This window comes from Cupressus sempervirens, chromosome 4 (genome assembly GCF_028749045.1).
Source record: "Cupressus sempervirens isolate cs-2001-9-10 chromosome 4, ASM2874904v1, whole genome shotgun sequence".
Taxonomy (NCBI): Eukaryota; Viridiplantae; Streptophyta; class Pinopsida; order Cupressales; family Cupressaceae; genus Cupressus; species Cupressus sempervirens.
This window is the reverse complement of record NC_143121.1, coordinates 665,105,141-665,130,554: the sequence shown is the minus strand read 5'-3', so window position 1 is coordinate 665,130,554 and position 25,414 is coordinate 665,105,141. Positions and strand designations below refer to the sequence as shown.

General features: G+C 34.3%; 1 protein-coding gene across 1 annotated transcript in view; it reads left to right on the top strand.

Moving 5' to 3' along the window:
* LOC149563011 (Peptidase M20/M25/M40 family protein) overlaps window positions 1–25,187 on the top strand; it is an 88,265-nt gene extending 63,078 nt beyond the window's left edge. The window contains exons 6-10 of the mRNA XM_089826453.1: window positions 10,436–10,453; window positions 22,894–23,016; window positions 23,137–23,293; window positions 24,553–24,586; window positions 24,697–25,187. Of these exons, the coding sequence (XP_089682579.1) occupies window positions 10,436–10,453; window positions 22,894–23,016; window positions 23,137–23,293; window positions 24,553–24,586; window positions 24,697–24,800 (436 nt within the window). The 3' untranslated portion in view covers window positions 24,801–25,187. The remainder of the gene's footprint in view (window positions 1–10,435; window positions 10,454–22,893; window positions 23,017–23,136; window positions 23,294–24,552; window positions 24,587–24,696) is intronic.
* The last annotated feature ends 227 nt before the right edge of the window (window positions 25,188–25,414 follow it).

The following is a 25,414-nucleotide window of genomic DNA, read 5'->3' as shown; positions in this document are numbered from 1 at the left end:
AAAATCCTCTCTGAAATATTTGTGACCAACACTATTAACCTCTGAAATTCACTGATATACGTCTCAACTGATCCCCACTGCTTGAGTTGTGCCAACTCCTTAAACTATGACTTGGGATCCCTATTATCAAATCTCTCTATGAGTCTCTCAATGAACTCCTTGTAACATGTGATCCGATTATGCCCCAAGGTTACCATGCCATGGTGCCACCACTCATGCGCTGGGCCATCCAAATGAATAAACGCATACTTTATAGCCTCCTCCTTAGGCATAGGATTAAACTGCAAGTATGTATTTACCTTTTGCACCCAAGCTCGTGCAGTCATCTTCCCTGAAGCATCATAATAAGGTATTTCTCAACTCAAAGTTTTGATTCCTCCCTCTTGCTCTAGGCATGTGTCTCATCCTCAAGTCCATATAATCTCTAAGGGAAATGTCCGCCTGAAATTTTGGTCCACTAGCCTCCCAGTCCCTCTTGAACTGATCCTGTAACTCGGTAATCTGCAATTCGTTTATTGGTTGAACTGGATCTCTGGGTGGGAAGGTGGGTAGAAGAGGTCTCGAGCTCGTTGTTCGAGCTGGGTGTGCAACGTGTCTAAAGTTATCAGCCTCATTCCCATTGTTGCCATGTCCATTATTACCATTAATGTTATTCTCAAGACCGTTGTTATTGCCTCGGCCTCCATCATTATCATTGCCCCTATTGTTATTGTTTCCTCCATTGTTATTGTTTCCATTGTTGGCATCACTTGGATTAATATTGATGCCCATTTGTCTAGCCACAAGCTGCAACATCATGTTCATTCGCCTATTCTGCTGCTGTTGCATACGCTGCCCCTGCTCTAATGTATCTAGTAATTGTCTGAGCATTACCTCCCCTTGATCAAAAGAATATCTCCTCTGTGTCTGTATGATTGGATTGTATTTCCACCTGCACAGATGAACTAGACTATTTGTTCTGCAAGTCTGAAATCCTATTTTGTCTTGCTCTGGTAATGCGGAAATTATAAGGCCCTTGTCGCATGCTCAAACTTAAATGCTTAGCCTATTTTTTTAATCTCTGATTTTAGTGTTTTGACATTTTGTCAAACACTTTTCCCTCTATCCGGCTATTTCAAATTCCTTATAAGACCTCCACAGGATGGCAAGACTTATAGTTCTGATACCACTATAATGGGCACCCCTAAATTCCCCCAAAAAACTAAACCAATTGCTGAAAGGAATTATGTTAAACAGTTTGCATTCAATTTCTTATTTCTTTGTTTAATGTTTAAACTCCTTGTAACTTCGGAAATCAAACGTTTATTTTCTTGTTGTGTTTTGTGCATGGAATAGGAATCATACAACATAAACAAGAAAGAAACGACAATAATATGCAAAGTGGACAATGAATTGCTGCTAGTGAGATGTTATTTTCAGAATTTAATTAAATCAAATATATGGCAGATTATCAACTCACCAATTACTCCAATTTCATTGGCATAATACTCCAACCCATGCTTTTGAACTTGCTGCTATAGTGACATGAATAGTGCCGTGTGAATAGTGCTGCTACAGTATTTTGTCTTTCAAATAGTCCACTACCTTCATAAAATCATTCCCTCAAAGCGGCATATGCGTCAGACAAGTAGTGAAGAAGATATGAGCAAAATATCAAATCCGCTTGTAGTTGGAAATGCAACCAAACTGCCTGTTAGCGAAGCTGATAGCAATGGATTCCAAAGGCCAAGCCCCAAGGGAATGATGTCTAGAATGTCACAAGAGAGAATAGACGTCCTCTAATGCCAAGAATGGATCTGCAATCCACACACCAATTTTTTCTCATATTCGACATGTCGAACAAGGGCCACAAGCTCTCCTTTTTATTTCTACTTCATAGGGTCGACCCACTTTTCACAAGCAGTGTGGGATAAAGTGTTATAAAATAAAATAAAATAACACCTTATGTCTCCCTTGGGCTTTCCTTTTCCAACACACAACCCAACATGAATAATATTAAAGTAACACTCTATTATTTTACATTTAATTTAAATAATATTTTAATAAACTTTAGGCATTAAAATAAAATAGTAATTGGGCTCGGAATAAAATGAGTGATAGCTCATTGGAAAGCTCTCATCGAGGAGCATCAAACCCAATCACTTATTCTGACATCGCCCATGCCCTACTGACTTACTAAAAATAGTAAGTTTACCCAACACCATGTAGATCAACTCCGTTTTGGCTCGAACTGGAAATGACTAGGCCAAAACATCTCAGGATCCCACTGACCTCTTCGTCAGCCTCTGGGACCACGCACAGATAGACTAACGGTTACACAACTAGACAACTGCTAAAGTGGGGGCATTACACTTTATCTTTGCTATCCTTTCAAATTTTAAACTTGCCGTGCACATGTCATATGTAATTCAGATATCTCGATGGACCTAACATGTTTTGAATCACCATCTTGATCAGCATTAGGGTTTGCATGTGATTTTCCCAAGAGTAGTCAAAACATGTTTAATCTTCTCCAGCTTCTTCTGGAATCCTCTTTTCATCCTTGTTTCGATCACACAACTGCCACCTCAGCACATCCTCAACTGATTGAGACATGTCATCAAACCTTCTAATCTCACCACATTTATCACACCGATCAAATTTATCTCCTGTTCAACTTCTTCCTGTTTTACCTTCATCTTCTTCCATGCTTCCAAAGTTTCATTATGCACACTTTGAGTGTTACCAACTAGAATTCATGTATCTCTATTCCTGTTTCTGAAATCATGCTTACGGGCTCCAATCATTATCTTGATATCTTGAAGATCCAATCCAGAAGTTACCTCCATAAGTGCTCTTCCATAATCTCTATATCTAACTTCAATGCTGCTCTCCATCTCGCATCAATTAATTGGTAAATGGCTTTAGGCACTGTATTGTATAGTTCAGTTGGTGTCATGCAGAACTTGTGCATACACCATATAATTGCCTCTTCTAGTTTCCTCTTATCTTCATCATTGAACTGCACATAACTTCCTGCCATGTCATTCACTCTTCTATTCTCCATTACGTCTCTGATAATGAGATCTATAGTGGGGGCTTTTGCTTTACCTCTCTCCTTTGTCTCTTTTTCATCCTTATCTGATTATGTTTTCCATGTTTCTTCTTCAACTGTTTCCTTTTTCTTGCTTTTCACTTCTCGCTTGTTGCACCTTGACTTCTTTAGCTAGTTTGGCTTTAGGTTGTCCATGCAATTTTCCTTTTCCTTTACTTTTGATAAACTCTCTTTCTGTCGGAACTTCTTTTTCTCTCTCTGCACCTGTAGATTCAATAGGTATTGCTTGTTCTGGTTCTTCAATTGCAGCAAGGGTCGCACCAGTTTCTTCACTACCAAATTTCTCATTTAGCTTGCTTATCATTCTCTGACTTCCTTTGTCTCACCGATTTCTTTAACTCCAGTTGGATCTTTTATAAAAAACTCTTCATATGTACCAAACCTAGGTGCAGTACTATCTATAGGTTTAATCAGTAATACATTTGCATACAATCTACTTCATCTATAGGTTTAGTCAGTAACCAAATTGTCCTTGGTTGAATGGCTTGCAAAATACAAGTATCATTGTCTACAAGAAAACATGTCTTCTTGGTATTCTTTAACCATATTGACTGGGATCCTTTCTCTTTTGTGCATCCTAGACTGAAAGTTCTTCAAAAATAACCCCACATTACACTGTTAAAGTTATCTCGTAGCTCTCTAATCAATTCACTTATTTGCACAACCACCAGTTTATCAGTAGCCCATTGCACTACTCCTCTGCCTGGAAGGAAATTTTGCACATAGAAGAAAATGTATACCAGAATTTCTCCGTACTTGAATGATTGTTTCTTGCCTCTATCCACCTAAAATTGACTCCTAAGCATCTCACACAAGTCATATGTGGCATCTTCTTTCACCATTTGGTAAGCCACATGAATAGCTCCACCGGGCACGTTGTTTGATTGACTTGACTGATAAACTCTGTAACCAATCACCATAGCTGCATATCTTACCTATTTGTATTCTATGTCACTGATTGTCATGGTTCGATAATCAGGTTTGGATTTGGTTAACTGTGTAACCAAGTTTGCAGCAATTGTGCCTAGGGTACATAACTCACTGATAGCAGAAAATCCTTTAGCTGTGTGAATGATCTTGTCATGTCCTCATTTCAAATATAATTTTAATAATATTTTATAATAAAATATTATTAAATAGATAATATTGATAATATTATTAAAGAAAATAAATAGATGATAATATCACAATCACAATTTCAAATGAATGTTAATAATTCAAATATAATTAGAGTCATTGTTAACACAATAATATGATATAATGTATCATTAATACAATGATATGTTATAGAACTTAATATAATAATATAATATATCTGAGGAATAATAAGACTTTTTCAAAAAAAAAAAAACATATTATTACCACAATGAAAAGGGAGGACAGGGATGCTGTCACCATGAACTAATACCATAATCTTTGCAATAACATTGTTGTAAATAATAAAATTGGCTAAGTCGATGACAGGGTAAAGGGAGGACGGTGATACTGTCACCACGATCATGATCAGAATACCACATCAAAGCACATAGGGAATACATTGGATGAAGAGACATGTGAACATGTCATTCGCAAGAAAAAATAGTCCACGCAATAGGAATGATTACACTAAATATATCTGCCATGTATTATGAGAAGTTGGACTTAACGACATCGAATAACCAATTTGCTAATCAAACATAGCAACATAATCGATTTCAGAATTAACAGAAGATTCTGAAGAAGCAGCAATTACTATTATGAGAAGTAATCAACAGTCATGAGATAATAAATTGGCAATTAAAAATGGTTATAAAGAATCATGAAAACAGGAACTTACAAAGTGACTTATTGATTCCAATACCAATTCATTGGAGGCCTCCCAAGCAGCCATTACATACAAGAGTGACAATTGCATTACTGGGCACGGCAATTATAAATTAAAGTCAGCAATAGATCATCTAAGTTGAAATAAAGAATAAATTATGATTGCAAAGCTTAATTTGATTTAGATATAAATTACAGGAATAAGAATAGTTGTCTTTGAATTCTTATAGGTGCAACAGTTCATTCCTTCAAGATACATAAGGAGATTGGGAACGAATAGGAAAGGGCATCATCGAACATTTCCTTTTCTTATTTTCTATTGATATCTGGATCTCTCAATTTGAGCAGGAACCTTCTTGGACATTAGACACATATATTCAGAGATACTAGTCGGGAACAACACCAAGAGAATAGCACTATTATATTTACTTATATCAGACAAGTGATCAAGATCTGGTCAACTAACATATGTATAATTCACATACAATATAACGAAGATATAGGGAACAATGTTATCTCTCAGATCTATATCCAATCTCCTTTGTTATCTATCCAGTGTTATCAGATCAAAATCAGAGATAACCTGCATAGTCCTAAGTCATATCAGACAAGGCAGCTATTAAGTCATCAGGACATAGATCTAGCAAGCGATTAACAACTCAGTAGGAGATTGTGTATATTTCCAGAGACATCAAAGACAACAATCCTATCATTATATATTTGTCTTGATATATTTTATCTTGCAAATATAAGGATACTTCATATAATGATATTGACATAATCTCTTAATCTGCTTAGTCTATGAGCAGATTAGTCCTAGTTAGAATCCATTTTATACATTAGATTATATCATATTCACCGGGAAAAGAAATTATCATCATTGTACCATATTGTTGTCTATGTAAATCTTGCAAAAATTAAGGAGTCTCTTGAAATTGAAGTTGCAGTCCCGAAATATTAACAAATTAAGGAAGGGGACATTACAGCTCTTCTTTGTGATCTTCTGTGGTTTTTCCAACCACATAAATTGCTTATCTACTCCACATAGCATGTATCAAATCCATTCATGATGAAAATTGTTTGGTATACTGACCGCATATGCCAAACCCTTTGCCCTCAGAAGTTTGTGTTCGTCCTTCAACACATTGTTCACACACAATCCATTAAATGCTTTGTCATTGTCATCCACATCCAGTTCCTTAATTTTGAAATGAATATATGATTGACTGTCTTCAATCAATAGTACTCCGAGGGGTATTGAAGATAGGGCTCCCATCTGATCGTTCTCACTTGCCTTCATCGAATGTAACTTGAGTATGGGTCGAGGCTTTACAATCACATCAATTAAGATAGGAGTACCTATAGTATGTGCCATGATACAATACATAAATGCTATTACAATCCAGAGAAATATCTTGATCTTTGCTGGTTAGAGTTTTCGAAAATGATTTCACTTCCAGTTCGCAAATTGCAACTAACGCAGTGTCAGTTGCCTTTTTTGTGTTTAATAGCTCAAGTGCACTCGAGAAAGCAAAGTGACGAATGCACACACATTACCCATATTTATCCTTTAAAATAGACATTGCACCTTTCCTAATGGTAAACTATTAGCTATAATTATTCAACCATTGTACTTTATTATGTCCATGACCAATTCATAAGGTGCAAACAGGTAAACTATTAGCTTTAGAAGTAACTCTCAAAACACATCACATAACAGCTGAAATGATAGAGAATTAAACAACATCAATCAACCACACATGCAACACACATAACACTGATTTTTGTACATGGAACCCTTGGCTAGAGGGAAAAACTATGTTGCAGATGACACCTACAAGCCCTTCAATCTAACAAAAAGTTTTGCCCGGTTAGGAGCTACAAATACCCTTTTTGTGGGCTCACCCTATTAGGAGTGATTTGTACACTGTTAGGTGTAGAACAAAGGTTTGTTGGGATCTACCTCACTAGAGGATTTAGAACTCCTTCTGAGAGTCAACCATGTTAAAGGATGTGTGCAAAGAGACCTGTTAGAATCTACCCAATTAAGGGATTTCCCTTGCTGTATTTGTTAGGCAACTAGTTAAATGATGTATAAGTAGTGTTGCTTGCTATCAAATCCAATTTGCTCTATCACCAAAATCCATAGTGATATTTGAATTCTCTGAATTAGCATTTGCGAATTGAGATTCAGGATCTAGAATGCCTGACATATTGATAACCAACTTTGCATACTTTTGTTCTTTGATCTAGGGGTCTGATGATTTATTGGTTAAGTTTTCCCCCTTTTAGCTATAATAGCTAATTAAGATGAAGTAGAAGGCTCAGTGCTAGGCACTGCATCTACCTTGTTCTCTGTGCAATCCCGTGTCTTTTCCTTTCATACTTTTGTGTTGGCCATACTTCCTTCCCTTACAAATGTCTTATCAATGCTCTCATATTGTGTCTTGTTTGCATTACGATTCCTTTTTTCACCAAAGTTGTTCCTTCTCACATTAGGTGTCATTATAGTGTTCATGAATCCATTGAATCCACAGAATCTAGTTGTATGTCCCAAGTTATTGCAAATGTGACATGTAATAACTAAATTCCCATACCTTCATCCAAACTGGTTAATCTGTAATCTGCAATCTCTAGCAATTTGTCCAAAGTTGTTGCATTTGTAGCACATGACACCATTATTGATGATATTATTCATTCCCAAAGGTTGGCTAGCTGTCATGTTAGTCCGTTCATTTGTCCTCGTATTTGATCTTTGATTAGGCTTCTTGCATTCATGTGATTTGTGTCCATAAAGGAAGCAATCAGAACAATATCCAGTAAAGGGTTTAGTATCCAAGTGACTTGTGCAATCCTTCTTCACGTGTCCATACTTGTTGCATGTATAACACCTTCCTTTGAATGGTATCTTCTAATCTCTAGGTTGCTCAATCTGATCTTTAGTCTACTTGATCTGATTTGATGATTGATTTGGTTCTTGTTCATGTCCATGCTCAATTGTTATCTCTGATCCATTAGATGCTTCACCTTTAACATACCCAGTGCCTGTCATGTCTCCCTTAGGTTTTAGTGCCATTAATTGCTCACCAAGTTTATTTGTCCTTGAATACAACTTCTTAAGATGTTGCTTAGTCTGAACAAGTTCTCCTTTCACAATGCTATTATACTTCTCAAGTTCAGTGAACTTCAATTTAGTATCTTCAAATTCAGAGGTTACCTTAGTAAGTCGTGAATTCAAATTTGTGACCTCAATCTTTAGATCCACTTCTACTTTTTGTTCATCTGACATCATACTTATCTTTAGTGATGTGATCTCAAGTTCATGCTTCAGTATTTCATTCTCCTTCTTTAGTTTTACAATTGAATCTGAATCCTCGACTTGATCTATTAACTCTTGGATTTTGGATTTTCAATGCAAACTTTCAACTTCTTGATGTCATCTTGAGCATCTCTAAGCTTGATCTTCAATCTATCTCTTTCATCATTAGCTTGATCTAACTCCTCAAGTGATGTTTCATATATTCTTTGCAAATCTTTTGAATCCATAATGATCTCCCTTAAGTAGTTAGACTTCTTTTGTGTAGCAATTGTTAGAGATAAGTTATATTGAGAGTGTGGGATGGGTTGGGAGGGGGGGGGAGCGGTGAATTAGTATTCCAACCCCTTTTGCTTGACTATGGATGTTAAAAATAAACCATATACAATCATAAACAAATAAACTGAATAGTAGTAACAAGCAAGTCACAAAGAAACTCATAACACCATATTTTGTTAACTGGGTAAACCCTGGGCAAGGGAAAACCCCCGTGGGGATAGTGCCCACAAAATGATCCACTTATCAAAAGTACCTAGTAAAAGGTTTTGACCGTGCTAGGAGTCTATTACATTCATATGGTGTATTTGTCCTTGTTAGAGGCCTCATACTTGTTAATATGCTCACTGCACTACAACAATATACAACTTTACAAGTAGTATAGAGAAATACCAAAAGCTTGACTATACTGATATCTCAAACATCTGATTAGTCCTTTGTTGTTCCTTGCATTTGCTCATGCCCAATACCTCATCAAAACATAATCTATCCAACATAAACAAGGTTGCCTATCCTAATCATATCATCGCATAAAAATTGGCAACTTTGCTAATCAAAATACTTTGCCTTTATACCCTTTTCTTTAATTCTCTAATCAGTCGGCCTGAACTACCAAGTAGCACTTTACCAAAACATAATTTTAAAATCTGCCAAATAAGGATTCATCTAGGACCCTCCATTCCTAAGTCCATGAGTCAATTCAATGCCTTAGCCAAAATGACCAATCTGTCCCGTGTACTCTGCTTCTTCTATAACAAACTTTTAGCTGATTATTCATCCAAAACATGTGCCAACTGTCATACTAACATAAGTGAACTTCAAAATATCAAGTAGACTCCTTATTCTATCATATTCCAAGATTATAGCCCTTTAGGTGCTCCCGGTGAAGCTCATCGACAAAAACAATTTGACTATACCCTGTTTTTCATTGTTATACTTTGGCAATTTTATCACTTTTTCATTCCAAAACTATATCTCCATTATAAACAAACTCAACCTTGAATAGCGTTGCCATAAATGACAACATCCAAGTGCTTACCCAATTGCTTACCTTAGCCAACTTGCCAACATAACCTACACAAGGTGGACTCACATTTCTAGCGAAGGTGGATCATTCTCCATTATGCAATGAAGTATGTACAATGATGAAGATGAGAATGTGATATGTGCTCTAAAGGTGGATCTCGCATATGAGATAACAACTCTCACTTCACATAGTGGAATTCTCCAACACCATGTGCTTAATTAAGGTGCAAGCTCCTAGGTGTCTAAATGACAAATTACCATGCAATGCATTATCCTAAGTAAGCATAAGTGTAATTAGTGAAAATTTAAATACACCAACACATATATTTGATTTATTTAAAGTGGTTCAGCATACAATCTATAGGATAACCTTATGTGCAGCTACAATAAACATTATAATTTAGCACCAGAATACCTTTGAAGGACAAGGCTCTTATGTATATATTTTCTTTGCTCAATTTTGCTTCTAGCGTGCTAATGGAGACTTCTAATTCTGGATTGTAACATTTTTGATGCCATAGGTTGTTGTTCGTAGACATAATTCAATTCATTTCATATAGATAGATAGATAGATATATATTTTTCCTTCCATTACTGTCATCTTATCTTCATTCTGTTCTGATAAAATAGTCAACATTTGTATTTATTGGTTAAAATTTTAAAAACAGCTTTGGTTCTTAACTTGCTAAATTTCTTGGTATATGCTTTCAAGTATTTTAAATCTGTCTTTTGAAGGAATTTATGATTTCTATATATATGATTTTCTATCAATGAAAGTACTGGTATTTTAGAATGGCTCTGTTTCCACATATAAATTTTCCAATAAATTTCTTTTTTTAACATTGTTATTCATTAATATGTTTGAGTTATTTAATAACTGTAACGTGATCTCATGTAAAGTTTGGTTCAATGTTTTGCAGGTTGACACCATTCTACAAGTAAGCAACTTCTTTCTTATGTCAAGCCTGCCTTTACTTGCCCTAAGTTATTAGTTCTAGCATTCTTTTAAATATTCATATTTTTTAAATTGCAATTTCATAATGAAGTGATTTATAGCATATTTTTGCTGCTTGATGAACTCTTCAGCAAATTTTAGCCTTGACAATTCCTGCTATTTGATATATACCTTTCTAATAAATTAATGATCATTGACTGGGGTTTTTATCTGTTCAAAGTATAATGTAAAATGTGTCATTAATATGTCTTTGGTGTTCAGTTCTTTTTTATAATAAGATATGGGCCTTATAGATTTGATATTGTTTCTTTTATTAGTTTTGTAGATTAGTTAACAACCGTTAGATTAACTAACTAGTTTTTCTCATAACTTTTCATTCCCCAAAATAACATATGGACACAACAATCTTAATTTTGGCTCTTCTTTTACATGCATATTGCATGCGATCTTTGAAATTGGAAGTTGAATGGAACATAGTTACAATGATTAGAGAGGCTCATTGTACTAGTACTCTTCTCAAATATTCTCGATAAGTGAGTATATATATTACAAAGTAATAATTGGCATAGTTATAGACTTATAGTTATTGCCAATAAGTGAGTATACAACCTAATACTTGGCATAGTTGGTCTATTAAAGCATTATTTACATAGAATTAGCCAATACTAATATTAGTACAATTTTGAATTAGAATTCTCATTCAATCCCATGATTTTTCTCAAGACACTCTTTCTTTTTAATAGAGAATAGGTTGTCTGCTTTAGAAAACACTAGGAGGTGATATCAAAAGTTTTTGATGATTTAAGTGAGCACTTTTAAGGTGAGCCTTGGAACACAAGATTTCAATCAAGTTAATTTGTTGTTTGATAATGGAAAATGAATGCCAAATGTTTACCTATTTGAAATAGGAAGACTTCCCATCAAGACAAAAATACTTTATGACATTCAATGATATATTCTTGGTCAGGCCTATTATCATCAAATTACTATCAACATGGAAGAAAGTTTATAGACAAATTATACAAAAGAACACTTGAACTATAGTGCAGGAGCATCTATTGCATTCATGCCTCCATGAGGTCATCTTAACTAATTGGCTGTCTTTATCTTTTGGTCATGGAATATGGTCTTTTAGACCATTTTGTATTTGGTTGAGTCAAATTAGAGTCATAGGAAGTCATTGGAGGTATTTGTCCAAAGTTGCTCAAAAGTTGTTGAGCAACTTTACTCGTAAATGTTGTCATAATCGACAAGTTTTAGTTTTTGTTAGTTGAAGTTTAAATGATGGTTGTTAATTGTTGGATGGGATGGAAAATCATGTCAATCCCCGGTTTATCGACTAGAGGTTCAATTGATGTAATTGTGGATGTCCAAGCAATACAATTATCACTGTTTTCTGAGTTTGCCTTGTTTTCTCACTGTTGTGGAGATTTGTATGGTCACATATAGCTCGTGACTATTGTGAAACCTATCTGGTTTGATGGTACCATGAATCTATTCTTGAAAACCCTAGGTTTGAGGGTCTGGTCAGTGAAAATATGTTTGAGGCCCATTGGAAAAATGTTTTAAAATCTATAAGTTGGTGGAATGGAAGGGTTTAGGATGTATTTTATGTTTCATAAGTTTGCAGGAACAAGGGAAGGTGCTAGAGGCCAATTTGGTGATGCCCTAGCCTAATATCTCTATGCATTAGACTTAAAAGGAACAAGTAGGCATAGGGTTTTTTGAAAGGATGGATTGGTGATCAAACTACTTGATGGAATCAGCATAGAAAACCCTCATGTTATTTGTTGAGAGGCCTAGAGTGGAGATTAGAAGGTTGGGGAGAAGAAATCATAAACTTGCTTTGGATAATAAGCCTAATTGTTGATTACCAGTCAATTGCTGAGGGTGTTGGTCCAAAACAACCCTATTTGAATTTTTGATAATAACATAACCATGTCTATAAATGACATTGTCATAGAAAACAAAGAGGAAATAAACTTTATTGAATACGATCTCACTTTGCCAGCTTGACAAAATTACTTGTCCTGCAGGTTGTGGCAACCTGTCATATATGCAATTATATCTTATAAATATGATTTCCTTTAAGATTTATCTAAAAGTTGACCAATCTAATAATCATAAAAAATGTGGCAATTGATTAAATTGTAAAGGAGGGTATTTGCCAACAATTTTGGATTTGACAATAGCAAGTTACTTGAAGCAATCTTTATAGAAGCATGTGTAAAGATCATAGTAACAAGAATCGCCCAGAAATTACGTGAATTGCTGGTTTGTTGATCAGGTTCGAGCTTCTCGATTTTTTTTTGAATGGTTGAACTAGATCGGTGATTTCATCGCCATGAATCGCATGAATCACTGATTCATCCAAAAAATTGCTTACATGAATCACAAAAAATTGGCCTGCACAACTTGATAAAGAGTCAAGTCAAATTTTTAAAAAAATCCTTTTTAAAATATTTTTTTCCCTTTTTGTTTTAATCCTAAAGGGCCTTCTAATTGTTTAGCATGAGTAGAAAAGAGGAAAAGTGAGAGAGAAGAAGAGAACAAAAAAACCACAGGTTTGCAACCAACGAGAAGGAAGAGCACCAAAGAGATCAAAAATCCATTTGGGGAGGTCATAAGATTGCATTGGGAGCATTATGGAGTCAATAACAACACTCAACTCATTTGCAAGAGGTAAGTGTTGGCTTCTCTCTGACCATTTCAGAGGACATTGATCCAAAATCAGAGTGGCTCACTAAGGCTGTGGATTCGGTCTTCACTAAGGCAAACCATGAGGGGGTTGACCAAGTAGATAGAGAGGTTGAGGATGTGGTTATGGCAGAGGAGGCGGCCATAGTATGTTCAGGCACTGACAGATGCACACGTGCACGCACAGACACATGCCCTAGTGATGTTGTTTGTGAGCCCATCTTACATGTGAGGGCTATGGCTTAGTGGTCCTCTAGGACCTATCTTAGACGCTTTTGTCGAAGGCAGATAGGATACTCGGAGGTTGAGGTTGAGGCTGTGGCTGAGCTTGGAAATGATGATGAGGCTTGAGCTAGAGCCTTGTTTTTTCATTTTGTTTATAGATACTGATACACACACATTTCATAGATCTTCTTCTTACATACATTTATGATTTGATGTCTCATGGATCCTCATCTTACATACATTCTATGATTTGACTCATTATGATCCTATTATTTCTATTTACACCAGCTAAAATTTACATTTTACGTGTAATGTATGTGATGGATTTATCATTTATGTTCTTTGTTTATGTATGTTAGCTTCTATTTGATGGTCATAGTGTGTTTAAGTTATATTCAATAAAGGGTGTGTGAAATAAGTTTTAAATTGTTGAAATCTCTAAATTTCAAGGGTTTTTAAAATTTGCCGATTCGTGGCCTATTCGATTCCAATTCGTGGCCAATTCATGATTCGATTCGGCCTTGCCCATTTCGATCCAATTCAGATTCTCGTTACTTTGGTACAGATGCATAGATGTCCCTCTTTGTAGCAATCAAGGATCTAGGAGTAATAATAAGTTTAAAAAGTAGATGATATTCCTTTATCCAATAAGTTTTTTTCTATCTGTCTGTTGGTTGCCCACACAGTGTGATAGATATTCCATTGTCAGTCTGGATCTTGGTTTGTCCCCTTCAAAAATGGATAATGTTTATTGGTTAGAGGGTAATCATAATTATCATGAAATTTATTAGTTCTCATGTATGATCCTCCTTTGCATTTATAGTTAATCTTGTTGACCTTTCCTATTTAGTCTCTCTAATATCATCCAATAGTTGAATAATAGGGTTTCTCTAAGCTTCAAGGATGGGGGGACATTGGGATGTGGAACCAAAGTTCTTGTGATGAGATTTATTTCTGAAAGCTTGGAGACCAAGGAGAGATGGCTATTTAAAGAACTTGACGTAAAAGAAGATGAAATGTTAAAAATGAAACACAATGTGAGCTACATTTGTAATGACAACCTTTTAGACATTTAGCCTTTTTTCCAATTTGCTCATATTCAGCTCAGATCTTTTTTACCTGTTTTAGCTCAGATCTTTTTTACCTGTTTGCGCTTGAGCCCAAATCTAAGTCTGGTTCCTTCCAAGTCTAGTTAGGATACCTTCTGATTCATCCAGCAATGCTTTGAAGTATACTTGGGCAACCTTGGGTGCATTTTGGACCACTCAAGGTGAACTTGGCCAGACATGGTTGCTCAATTTTTTTGTTTCTTTTGTTTGCTGACTTCAAATGTTGACTATTCAATCTAGAAAGCAAACCATAACCCTAAAATTAATGATTATGATGATGATGTTGTTTACGAAGATCCAAATTGTTCTAATTGTTGTTTATATTATTCCTTAGTTCCCAGTGTGGATTGGGGTACAAGAATCTGGTACGTGGGAATGTGCAATTTGTTTTTTGGGGTTTGAGGGTTCGTGTAAATATTTGTGTCTATAAATGTTTCTATATACTATTTTAAAGAAAAACCATACAATTTGTAGAACTATAACATTTAATATTAGATACACCTGGATGTGTCTAGATGCATTGGTTGCACATCTACAGTCAAGGGTGCACATCCTAGATGCATCCAAATGATGACACCTGGACTGTGGATGTGCACTGGATGCACTGGTTGCACATCTAGGCACATCCACAGTCCAGGATGTTCTGGTTGCACATTTGACGCTCATTTGAGTTCAGGATGCACAACCTGAATGCATTTGGAGCACATCTAAGCTTGATGCACAGGTGCATGGTGTGGGGTGCGCATCCTGCAACAAATGTAAATAACATTTATGTGCATTGCATTTGAGATTTATTTTTCCAATAGATCAGTTTTGTCAAGAAGAAATCAAGAGTGACGTCAATGAAATCATTAGAGATTTCTAGTGGGGCAAATAGTAAGGGCTTACTCATCATTTTACATTCTTTTACACTTGCACTTTGGCTACCATTATTATTAGGTTTTTAATTTCAGATGTAGTCCTGAAAGAGGAAGAATTTTCAAGAGTTCCAACTTTATTATTTATTTTGTGCTATAGTACACTTATGAGAAAGCTATGTTAGATTTTCGCTTATGGTTAAAGTGTAGGTAGGGGAAAAGTAACAATATCAAATAATAAATATATACCTTGTAACAGATGGATAAAAAGCATCAGCCTTGAGATTAGTGAGGTGAAACCATTTTCTTATCATTTATTGTGTGTTTCCTATTTTTATTTTTCTCATATATATATATATATATATATATATATATATATATATATATATATATATATATATATCTTGTAATGTTTCCTGCTGGGACTTTACTTAAATATTTCTCTATTAAACTATTTGCATACTTATTCTTTGTACTTCTCCCTTTTTGATTGATGAATTCTCAAAAAAAAATTCTCTTTATACATTTTTCCATTCTAAGAGTCGTGTCTTTTCAAATTAATTATATAATATATTAATATTATATCAATTATTTTATATTAATAATATAAAATATATTAATAATATTAATAGTATTATTTTTAATACTATTGCATAATACATTTACTTTATATGTTATTAATAATAATATTAAAATTCTCATATTTCTAAAGTAATATAACTTGCAAAATTATAATAGCATTATTATTAATCATAATTATATTATTTTTATTTTCTTAATTAATTAATTAATATTATATGGTACTAATATTGACGAGGATATCACAGTCCCCCCTCTCAGATTGTCCTCAAGCAAAACTCATGTATGCATGACTTTTTGTAGAACTATTATACGAAGCATATAATTGGATGCAAGAAGATGTAAGGGATTTAGGTAGTAGACATCATAATGCATGAAAACTCAAAGCATACATGAAGCAGAAATATGAATGCATGAAGACATGAAGAAGACACATGAAAACACAAAGCAGACACACGAATGCATGAAAATACAAAGCAGACACGATGTAAACAGATAATACATGCATTCTTGATTAATGCTTTGTAATTCACTAGAGTTAAGAAGATGATTTACAAAATTCATTTCTTCGATATAATCCTACAACCACAAATTATCATTAGCACACGTGTATATATAAGTTTTAAGAAAATGCGAGTCAAGATAATTTATTCCAAGCCATCCCATACTTCCACATGACATGGCTTACTTAGGGGGATGCTTGTTTTGTTTTGCACTTATTATCATTCTATAGTCGAGAGAACACATAGGATATAAATAGATTGCTTAGGTGCCAAAATCAACAGTGTTCCTTAAGGTTTAAATGGATCCAAGTCCATGATCCCATCGTGGAATGACCTCAAGGCAACTTGACCCATCTTGGTCAAATCTCAAGGCAATTATAGGGACGTTGATCATACCCATCTCAGAATAACCAATTTGTTGGTCTAGCCTGAATACACGTTTGTTCTCTCTCTCTCTCTCTCTTGTCTAACATTATAGGTAAGCAATAAACTATATGTGAATTAAAAAGGTTATGTTATTCCGATTATAACTCTCGTCTAGAAGGAATGCTAAGATGTGCAATAGGTTACTTTGACACCAAACTCAATGGTCTTCCTCAAGGTTTTTGTGGATCCAAGCCCTTAATCCCATCTTGAAATAACCTCAAGGCAACTTGATCCCATCTTGGTCAATCCTCAAGGCATCTTACAGGGCACTAATCCTTACCCATCTCGGAATGATCCATTGGCTGGATTCATACAATCCTTCCCCACATTGTATCCCTATCTATCTCTTCTAGCCTAGATTTTATAATGGGATTGAGCATGGATATTATTTAAATGAATTTATTAATGATTAACATACTTACCTCAAAGATGCATAAAGTCGTATTCAAGTGATAGAATATTCTTCCTTCTGTGTTGGTTATGTATTTTATCCTGACGGTATCAGATGTAGACTGTAAAACAATTTATTTTTGTTTATACCCTCCCTGAGCACCATATGCAATAAGATGTTTGTGTTTATTTGCAGAGTTTCCTTTCTTATACCCTTTCCGGGCACCATGTGTGATATAATATCTGCATGTTACCGGCTATATGTGTCGTGTATTCTTTGTATATTTCTCACTGTTTTTCTTGTCTGTTTCTGATACCGCTGTATTACGTCTGCAACTTGAACTCTATATTCTTACAAACCACCAATCACTTTCTCAATATCTGATAATTAGATCTGAATATCCATTTAATTTCAAAGTCAATCTGAATATTGAAATGTTTCAAATGCTTTGTGACAACATAACTGCAGTCTATTTTCCAAAGAAATAGTTAATTCCAGATCTCTAAATAAACTTTTCATCTCTGTGATTATTGCAGCGTGTCTGAACCTTTCCTTATTATCAGTCTTAGCCTCTTTATAAGCTAACTTTCCTTTCTAGTGTTCTCAATCATAAATCTCCTTCCAGTGATAAAGGAGTGCTCAATTCATGTGATTTTAATCGGCATGTATGTAGCAATTGTTTCATTCTTCCACCATCCAAATATTCACAATACATAAGTTTTATGCCCCTTAAGACACTTTCTCCTAACTACATTGGCCACTCCATATTGTCATTTGATGCCCTTTTTAAATCCACAAGTTCATTAAACAACCTTTTGGTCAAACCCTTATGAACAGTACCGTCCAAGAACATCCAAATATTTTGTCAAACATTTTACATACACTCAACATTTATACATTTTCACAATAACTGTAACTGGTATTTATTTCTTTACTAGCTGACTCAAGAGTTTCCTTCAAATAACTTATGCAAGCAGTAATGCGACATAATTTTTTTTTTTGGAGATATAAGTCAACAGTTGTAACAGAAATAAGAGTTCTGGAATTAAATCTGTGCACTTGGTAATTCATCAGTTTATTATGTTCCTCAGTAGTGTAACAAACAGTGTAATGACTCTTTGATAGGGAAATTGCACTTTGTCTTGTCATAAATCTGGAAACAACAGTTTGAAAGTCAATTCCCAATATGTGCTTAGATAACTCTTCCGATGGTTTAAACACAGAGCAACTCCAATGCCTTGTACAATCACAGGAATACATGAAGCTATGATCATATTCAGAGAGGGCCGCAACCATTGAAATCCTATTGCGGTTTAAATTACCAAATCATTTAACTTCTTCAAACTCCAATCTCTGTACACATCCGATGAAGACTTTGCAAAATGCCTAGTGCACCATTGAGTGCATGTTCTATTCTCTCATGTGAAAAGAGCTTTATCAACTTTGTGTAAATGACTGTAAGTGGATTCTGAACCTTCTCTTTTCTTAGAGTTTGCAGTCATACCTTCATCGTCTTCTTCAAAGGAATCATTATTATGATCTTTTCTGATTGTAGCGAACAATTGTTGGCACTTTTAGTTTCTGGTTGATGCTGCAAGGCACATGTTGCGACATATTTGTAGCCAACGTGAAGGAAATGAAGGGCATGTTGCATTCAGAAGTCGGTCAATGGTTGCACAAACAACTTTTCCAATGATCAAGTAACTCCATATGATAACAATATTTCTGAGAACGTTTTCCAGTACACCCGACAATTGTGACAAGGTTATGCATGATCAAGTTACAAGAAAGCGGAAAAATGTTATTGCAACATTTGTATAAAATATTTAGCGTCAATGCTGCTTCAAGCCACCTGTAGGAAAACTCTCACAAGAGAGTTTGAGCCAATAGAAAATTCTCCTCTCAAATATTTAGCTCGACTCTATAGACTTTACCTAAATATTACAATATTTCACGGCAACCTTCTTCAAAATTATTAAATTGAATCATTGGAGAATACTGAAAATAAATATTTGGTGTACAAATATTAATTTGCCACTTATATTCCCAGGGTTGATGAATATTATTCTCGACACTTCCACTTCCACAGTTTTTCTTTCAATATAGTAGCTGCAAACACTAACTCGATACAAATATTTTTCATAAACTTCTGAACTCCTTTCTTTGGTTTCAAAAATAATTTCATATACCAATCTTCAGATGAGTCTGACCCACACTAAAAATATGTGACTCCAGGCTATTGGTTTGTGCAGTCACGACAAGCTAAGTCATAGCATTTGCCGAATTTCATCCGCAAAGTTTGAATTTCAGTGAACTGCCTTTCCAAACTTCATCTGAATTTTATGATATTTATTGTAATAATATTATTTTATTATAAAATAATATTGCGTTATTTAGCTTTATTTTATAGCAATGTCGAACTATTTTGACAATTTTGTGGATATATTGCTTTTATATAAAAATAAATAATTTTATATAAATTAAATTTAATGTCAATTTTTTATCTGAATTTTTACCCTTACCGAATTTCATCCGAATTTTATGATTCACAAATTTGAATTTGAATTTGAACTTTGTTACTTGGATGACAAGCACAAAGAATTAATTTGGTGTTCCAAGAAATATGTTCACACCTCAGGAAATATTCCTTTAATTTATGCCAATGTTATATGCCCGACACACTCTTTCTCAGAAATAACAAATGCTCTAGTATTGCCTTTTCACATATAAAAATTATAAAGCTTGTAATAACTTCCAGATTAAATACCAGCTTCAGAATAGATTACTGCAAACCAATTAATTGTTTAATGTACTGGTTATCCTTCCAAACTACAATCTATCCTCTGCTCCAAACAAATGAACTGTATTTTTTTATTGCTCATACACACTCTCACAGGCTGGCAGGAAAACGAGCTTTGATACCAATTGTAATGTTCCCTGCTGGGACTTTACTTAAATATTTCTCTATTAAACTATTTGCATACTTATTCTCTGTACTTCTCCCTTTCTGACTGATGAATTCTCAAAGTTTTTTATTCTCCATGTATATTTTTCCATTCTAAGAGTTGCGTCTTTTCAAATAAATTATATTATATTGATTATATAATTATATTAAGAATAACATATATAGTATATCAATAATATAAAATATATTAATAATATTAATGGTATTATTTTTAATACTATTGCATAATACATTTAATTTATATGTTATTAATAATAATATTAAAATTATCATATTTCAAAAGTAATATATTATGCAATATTATAATAGCATTATAATAAATCATAATTCTCTCTCTCTCTCTCTCTCTCTCTCTCTCTCTCTCTCTCTCTCTCTATATATATATATATATATATATATATATGGTACTAATATTGATGGGGATATCACATATCTGCGGAACTCTTTATCTTTCATTCTGAAAGATAGATGGAAAGCTGTTTTGATCTCATGAGATATCTGGTGTACAACACTCCAAATTGCTGAAATTCAGATGTCTTGTAAACAAAAGAAAAAAATTGCACAAAATTCAGAAGCAAAACTATCAACCTTTTGTGTATCAAAATATGAAATTAATATTGTGACATAATTTTATCAATTTGTATATAAAAATAATTTTAATGTTTTGATTCTCCTGAAAGAGTTGGTTTCTTATTTCTGTATTCTCTGTCTTCTCTAGCTAATACAATTTCCATATGAACATACGTATAATGATGCTATAGAAAATAACAAACATCAGACATAACTTTTCGTTTTCCATCCTTGTAAATGTGTGCTGCCAAGCAGTAATTGTTGAATGGATCTGTTGACCCCTTATCTTGGGAAAGGAATTTCTTGACTCATGAGGTTGCTTTATCCTATTAGGAAAGAGAAGAATTCGAGTGCCTGAGCGCTTCAAATGCATTGAGTTTGATCTGGCATGCAGTGTTGCACATGCACAGTTTTGCAGGGCAATTCAGAGTATTTGCACACAGCTTATCAGCTTCCCTCTAGTGTGCAGTATTGCAGAGTTTATTGTGTTGTGAGAAAAGCACAATGCATTCAAATGTCTGCTACATGATTCAGCCTGCGCCATTTACTTGTTATAGTTGCATTTTCATGTTTGAAAGAGCTTCCTTGATGCTAAAGCTTTTTTGTTCTATACCTTTTATTTGAGCTTTTCAGTTTTCACAGACAACTACGAGCCTGAATGCCCCTCCCATTATCTTAAGCTCTTATTCTTAAATCACTTTATTTCACTTTAAATCACTATGGTACTGGTTGTCACGTGCTGTGAATAGTTTCAATGCACAGTGCAGAGTTCTGCCCACTGTCTGATGCATGCCCAATATTAGATAAATAAACAGCTGAACAACAAAATTTGTAGTGCTTGTGCATGGTTGAATGACATGCCTCCAGTGCGCAATATTACTTGGTTGCACTTGGATCAGAGACAAACAATCAGCACCCCCTTCCAATTTGGTTATAGCTTTTCCGTGACAGGGCTTCATTTTTTGGGATTGATTGAACATCCAAACCAACATAGAATATCCATTCCCTATCAATGTTGTCATGTGCTCATTATATTTGTAGCATTTGCTTTTAGACTCCATTACATGTTGTGTTGTGCTGTAATTTCATTTTTTTTTCCATAAAACAAATCAGAAAATATACATTTTGTAGTTTTAGACTTTTAGACTTTAGTGACAAACTATAGAACTTGTTTTAATAATGCCGTTTAAGATCAGCATTGATGGTTATTACTTTTTTCTACGAAAAGAAAAGGCTATGTTATTAAAGTCATTGACAAAGCAGATATTGTTCTGCCATTTCCTCTTTGCAATCTAATGTCATTTATTTTCTATATGGAAGAGTAAAAAAATTGATTTTCCTACATGACAAATCATTTTCTGCATATCTGTTAGTTGATGTTGGTAAATGTTGAGGGCTGTGCATCAAAATGGATGTTGTTAAGAGTTTCTTTCCAGTGCATGTTATCGTCTTTTTTAGAAGGGTAAATGCTTTGACCTGGAGCTCTAAGCCAGTGAGGCCACAAATGGGGGAACTCATCCCTAATGGGTTTTGAACCTTTATGGCGAGAACAACACAAAAACTTAGCCATCACAACATGCCATTCTTGGCATGGAGTTTATTATCTTAACTGAGATGAAAGGAAAACCTTTCATTCGTGGAGCAGTTATTTTCTGCTAGCTCCCATTTTAGCTTACTAAGGCTGGAAAGTTAACCAATCAAGCTGTGATGTCGCTATGATTATCATATTTTCTTATTCAAATTTATGATTAAATTCTAGGCATATTCTCCTGTATATGTGCTTCCTTGGTCTTGAATAAATCAATTTGGAGTTGTTCCTTGCAAGTTTCGCACACCATAAGTGATACACATGCCTACAATGTCCATGACCATTTTCAATTTGAATTGGTTTCCCAGAATCATATTCCAAATCGAATCCTTGGTGGAAACTTCCTTGAGAAATCAGCAAATTCTTGCATTTATGCATTGCAGTTGATTAGAATGTATATTGGTATCATTAGGAGCAAAATCAATATTTGGAATAGTAATGCAGTTTAATATCATGGGTAATCAAAATGAGGTGATGCAAAATTCATTAATATCCAAAGTCTCTATTTCACAGGTGTGCCAATGTTGTGGATAAATTAAAGGAGTATGTGGATTACATAAATGCAAATATTGAGAAATTGAAAACCAGAGGTCCTGTTTCCAAGTATGTACTACCTGATGAGAATATCAGAGGAAGGTTAGTGATAGCCAACAAGATTTTCTTGAAACCTTTTGTTTATTTGTTGTGTGATTTGTTAACTTGTTTGATCAATCTTTTAATCAGTGCACTGATCCGTTTACCTTTTATTTGTTGCAGCATATCTATTGAGTTTGGTGATATGATGTCAGAAGGTGTTGCCTGTAATCTTGATTCACCTGGATATCATGTTTTATGCAAGGCCACTGAAGATGTGGTGGGATATGTGAAACCATATTCCATTACAGGATCCTTACCTCTGATTCGTGATTTGCAGGTTCGAAAAAAGTTAAAACAAGTTATTCCATAATGACTCACTATACATAAATTACTTAAAATGACTATCATTTTATTCAAAAAATAGGATTCTTGCAAGATCTTGAGATCAAATATATGCTATGAATATTTCTTTTTATTCATTTTTAAAACTAAATATTCCATTCTCTTAGAACCCTATTTTATAGTTTTTAGTCCATTCAAATTGAGTTCCATAGATTTTTAATAATTAGTAACTTGACTGAGGAGCCATGAATACAACATCTCTGCAACTCATCCAAGTGCCAATAATATTTTCAACTTCTAACAGGGAGAGAGTCCTGTGAAAGTTTCAGAGCATCTTGGCATCCCCAAATAGATGATGTCTTGCCACTTTCTTGGAAATGTCTTGGAGCCTATCCTACATTTTCTTATGTTTTTCTCTATGTGGATGTTTCAATAGCTATCCAAACAACCTTAAACTCATTCATGCAAACAAGTCAGTCTGAAAGTATAATAGAATAGTAATTCAATTACTTTAAAATAGGTGTAGTTGATTATATACATTCATCATTTAGCAACCTTTTTATTTACCGTACACTGGACTGAACTGTATTACTTCTAACACACAGCACATTAAGCATCCTTCCTTGTGGGTGTTGAATCGATTTCTAATGTTTTTACTGCAAATGATGGCACCACTTTCTTTATCGCAGATCACAAATGTTTAATGTTACACGTTTGAATCAATGGACAGTCCATTTACAAGAAGCACTAAAATTTTCTGAACAGTTTTAGTTTATCCAAGGCATATGGATTTTTGACTGTTCCAGATTTCCTATATATATCTGGGATTGCATGAATTATTCTTGTTATCTCTTTTGAGCGGAATTTTTTTGACCTAATCTGGAAAACTTTCCATAATATTTTTGACCTTTTAATTTTTGAAAGTAGAAATTCATCTTCTGGAATGTTCAATCATAAGTATTTTATTCGGTTCATTTCTTTTCCAAAAAATCTTTCCAATGTATTTAGATTCTCATATCAGGCAGCGAGGCTGAGAAACCAATTAGTGGAGTGTGAATAGTCTATAGCTACTTTTCATTCCTGCTTCTTTAATATTCCTACCATTGCCGAACTTTGTGTATAAGTTAACCACACTTTTCTTGGTTTAGTTAAGCTCCATAGTTTATAGAATGATAACAGAAAATGCCTGCTACAGTTCTGTTTAAAAAACAAACTTTGTAACAAGCCCTTAATTTTTCACTGGTATTGATGCAGGATGAAGGCTTTGATGTTCAAACAACAGGCTATGGTAAGTTCTCTGTGACCATTGCAAATGATACCTGAAGACTGCTATCATAATGATTTATTCGTGAGTTGCATCAACTTACATTCAACTTTAAATTATTTTGATCTTGTCAGGAATCATGGCTACTTACCATGCCAAAAACGAGCATTGTCTGTTATCTGATTTTCAACAAGGTTTCAAGGTTTTTGCAAGTATCATTGCACAACTTGAAGGTTAAAGATCTAAATTATGGCTCTACATGATCTGGGTACATTGGTGCCTATTATGCCATAATCATTGATTTTACTTTCTATGGCTTGACAATAACTCCAGCCTGTTTCAGCTGGTTGAAAAATTAATAGGGGTATTATCCTTGTAATATGAAATCTTTATTTAAAAATAAATACATTTGTGGAAAAATAATTTATCTGCCTTCCTCTAGATCCATCACTCAAAAATAAGGATATTACCTATTGTTGTGCATATCCATGCATTTAAATTTGAGCAAGAAAAAAATGTCTCCAGATTGGAGGAGATTGAAAACATAAAAGCAAAATAAAATGTTCCTACTTAAGAATACAATGGAAAAATATTTCCATCCAATAAAGGTAATATGTTATGAGCAGTTTTAACTTTGTACAAAAGTTTATTTACTGAAGTACATAACCAGTGTTGAGAGTAAGACTAAACATGTTTGCAGCTCAAACCCATTTATGTTGCTGGACCACACCTATGTGATAGGCTTTTAATGTCATTAGTGGGGTGTTCAATTTCACCTTTTGTTCTCCACTTTGTTTTTTTATACCAAAATACCATTTGAAGCAAATGCATTGAATATGAGGATGCAATTTC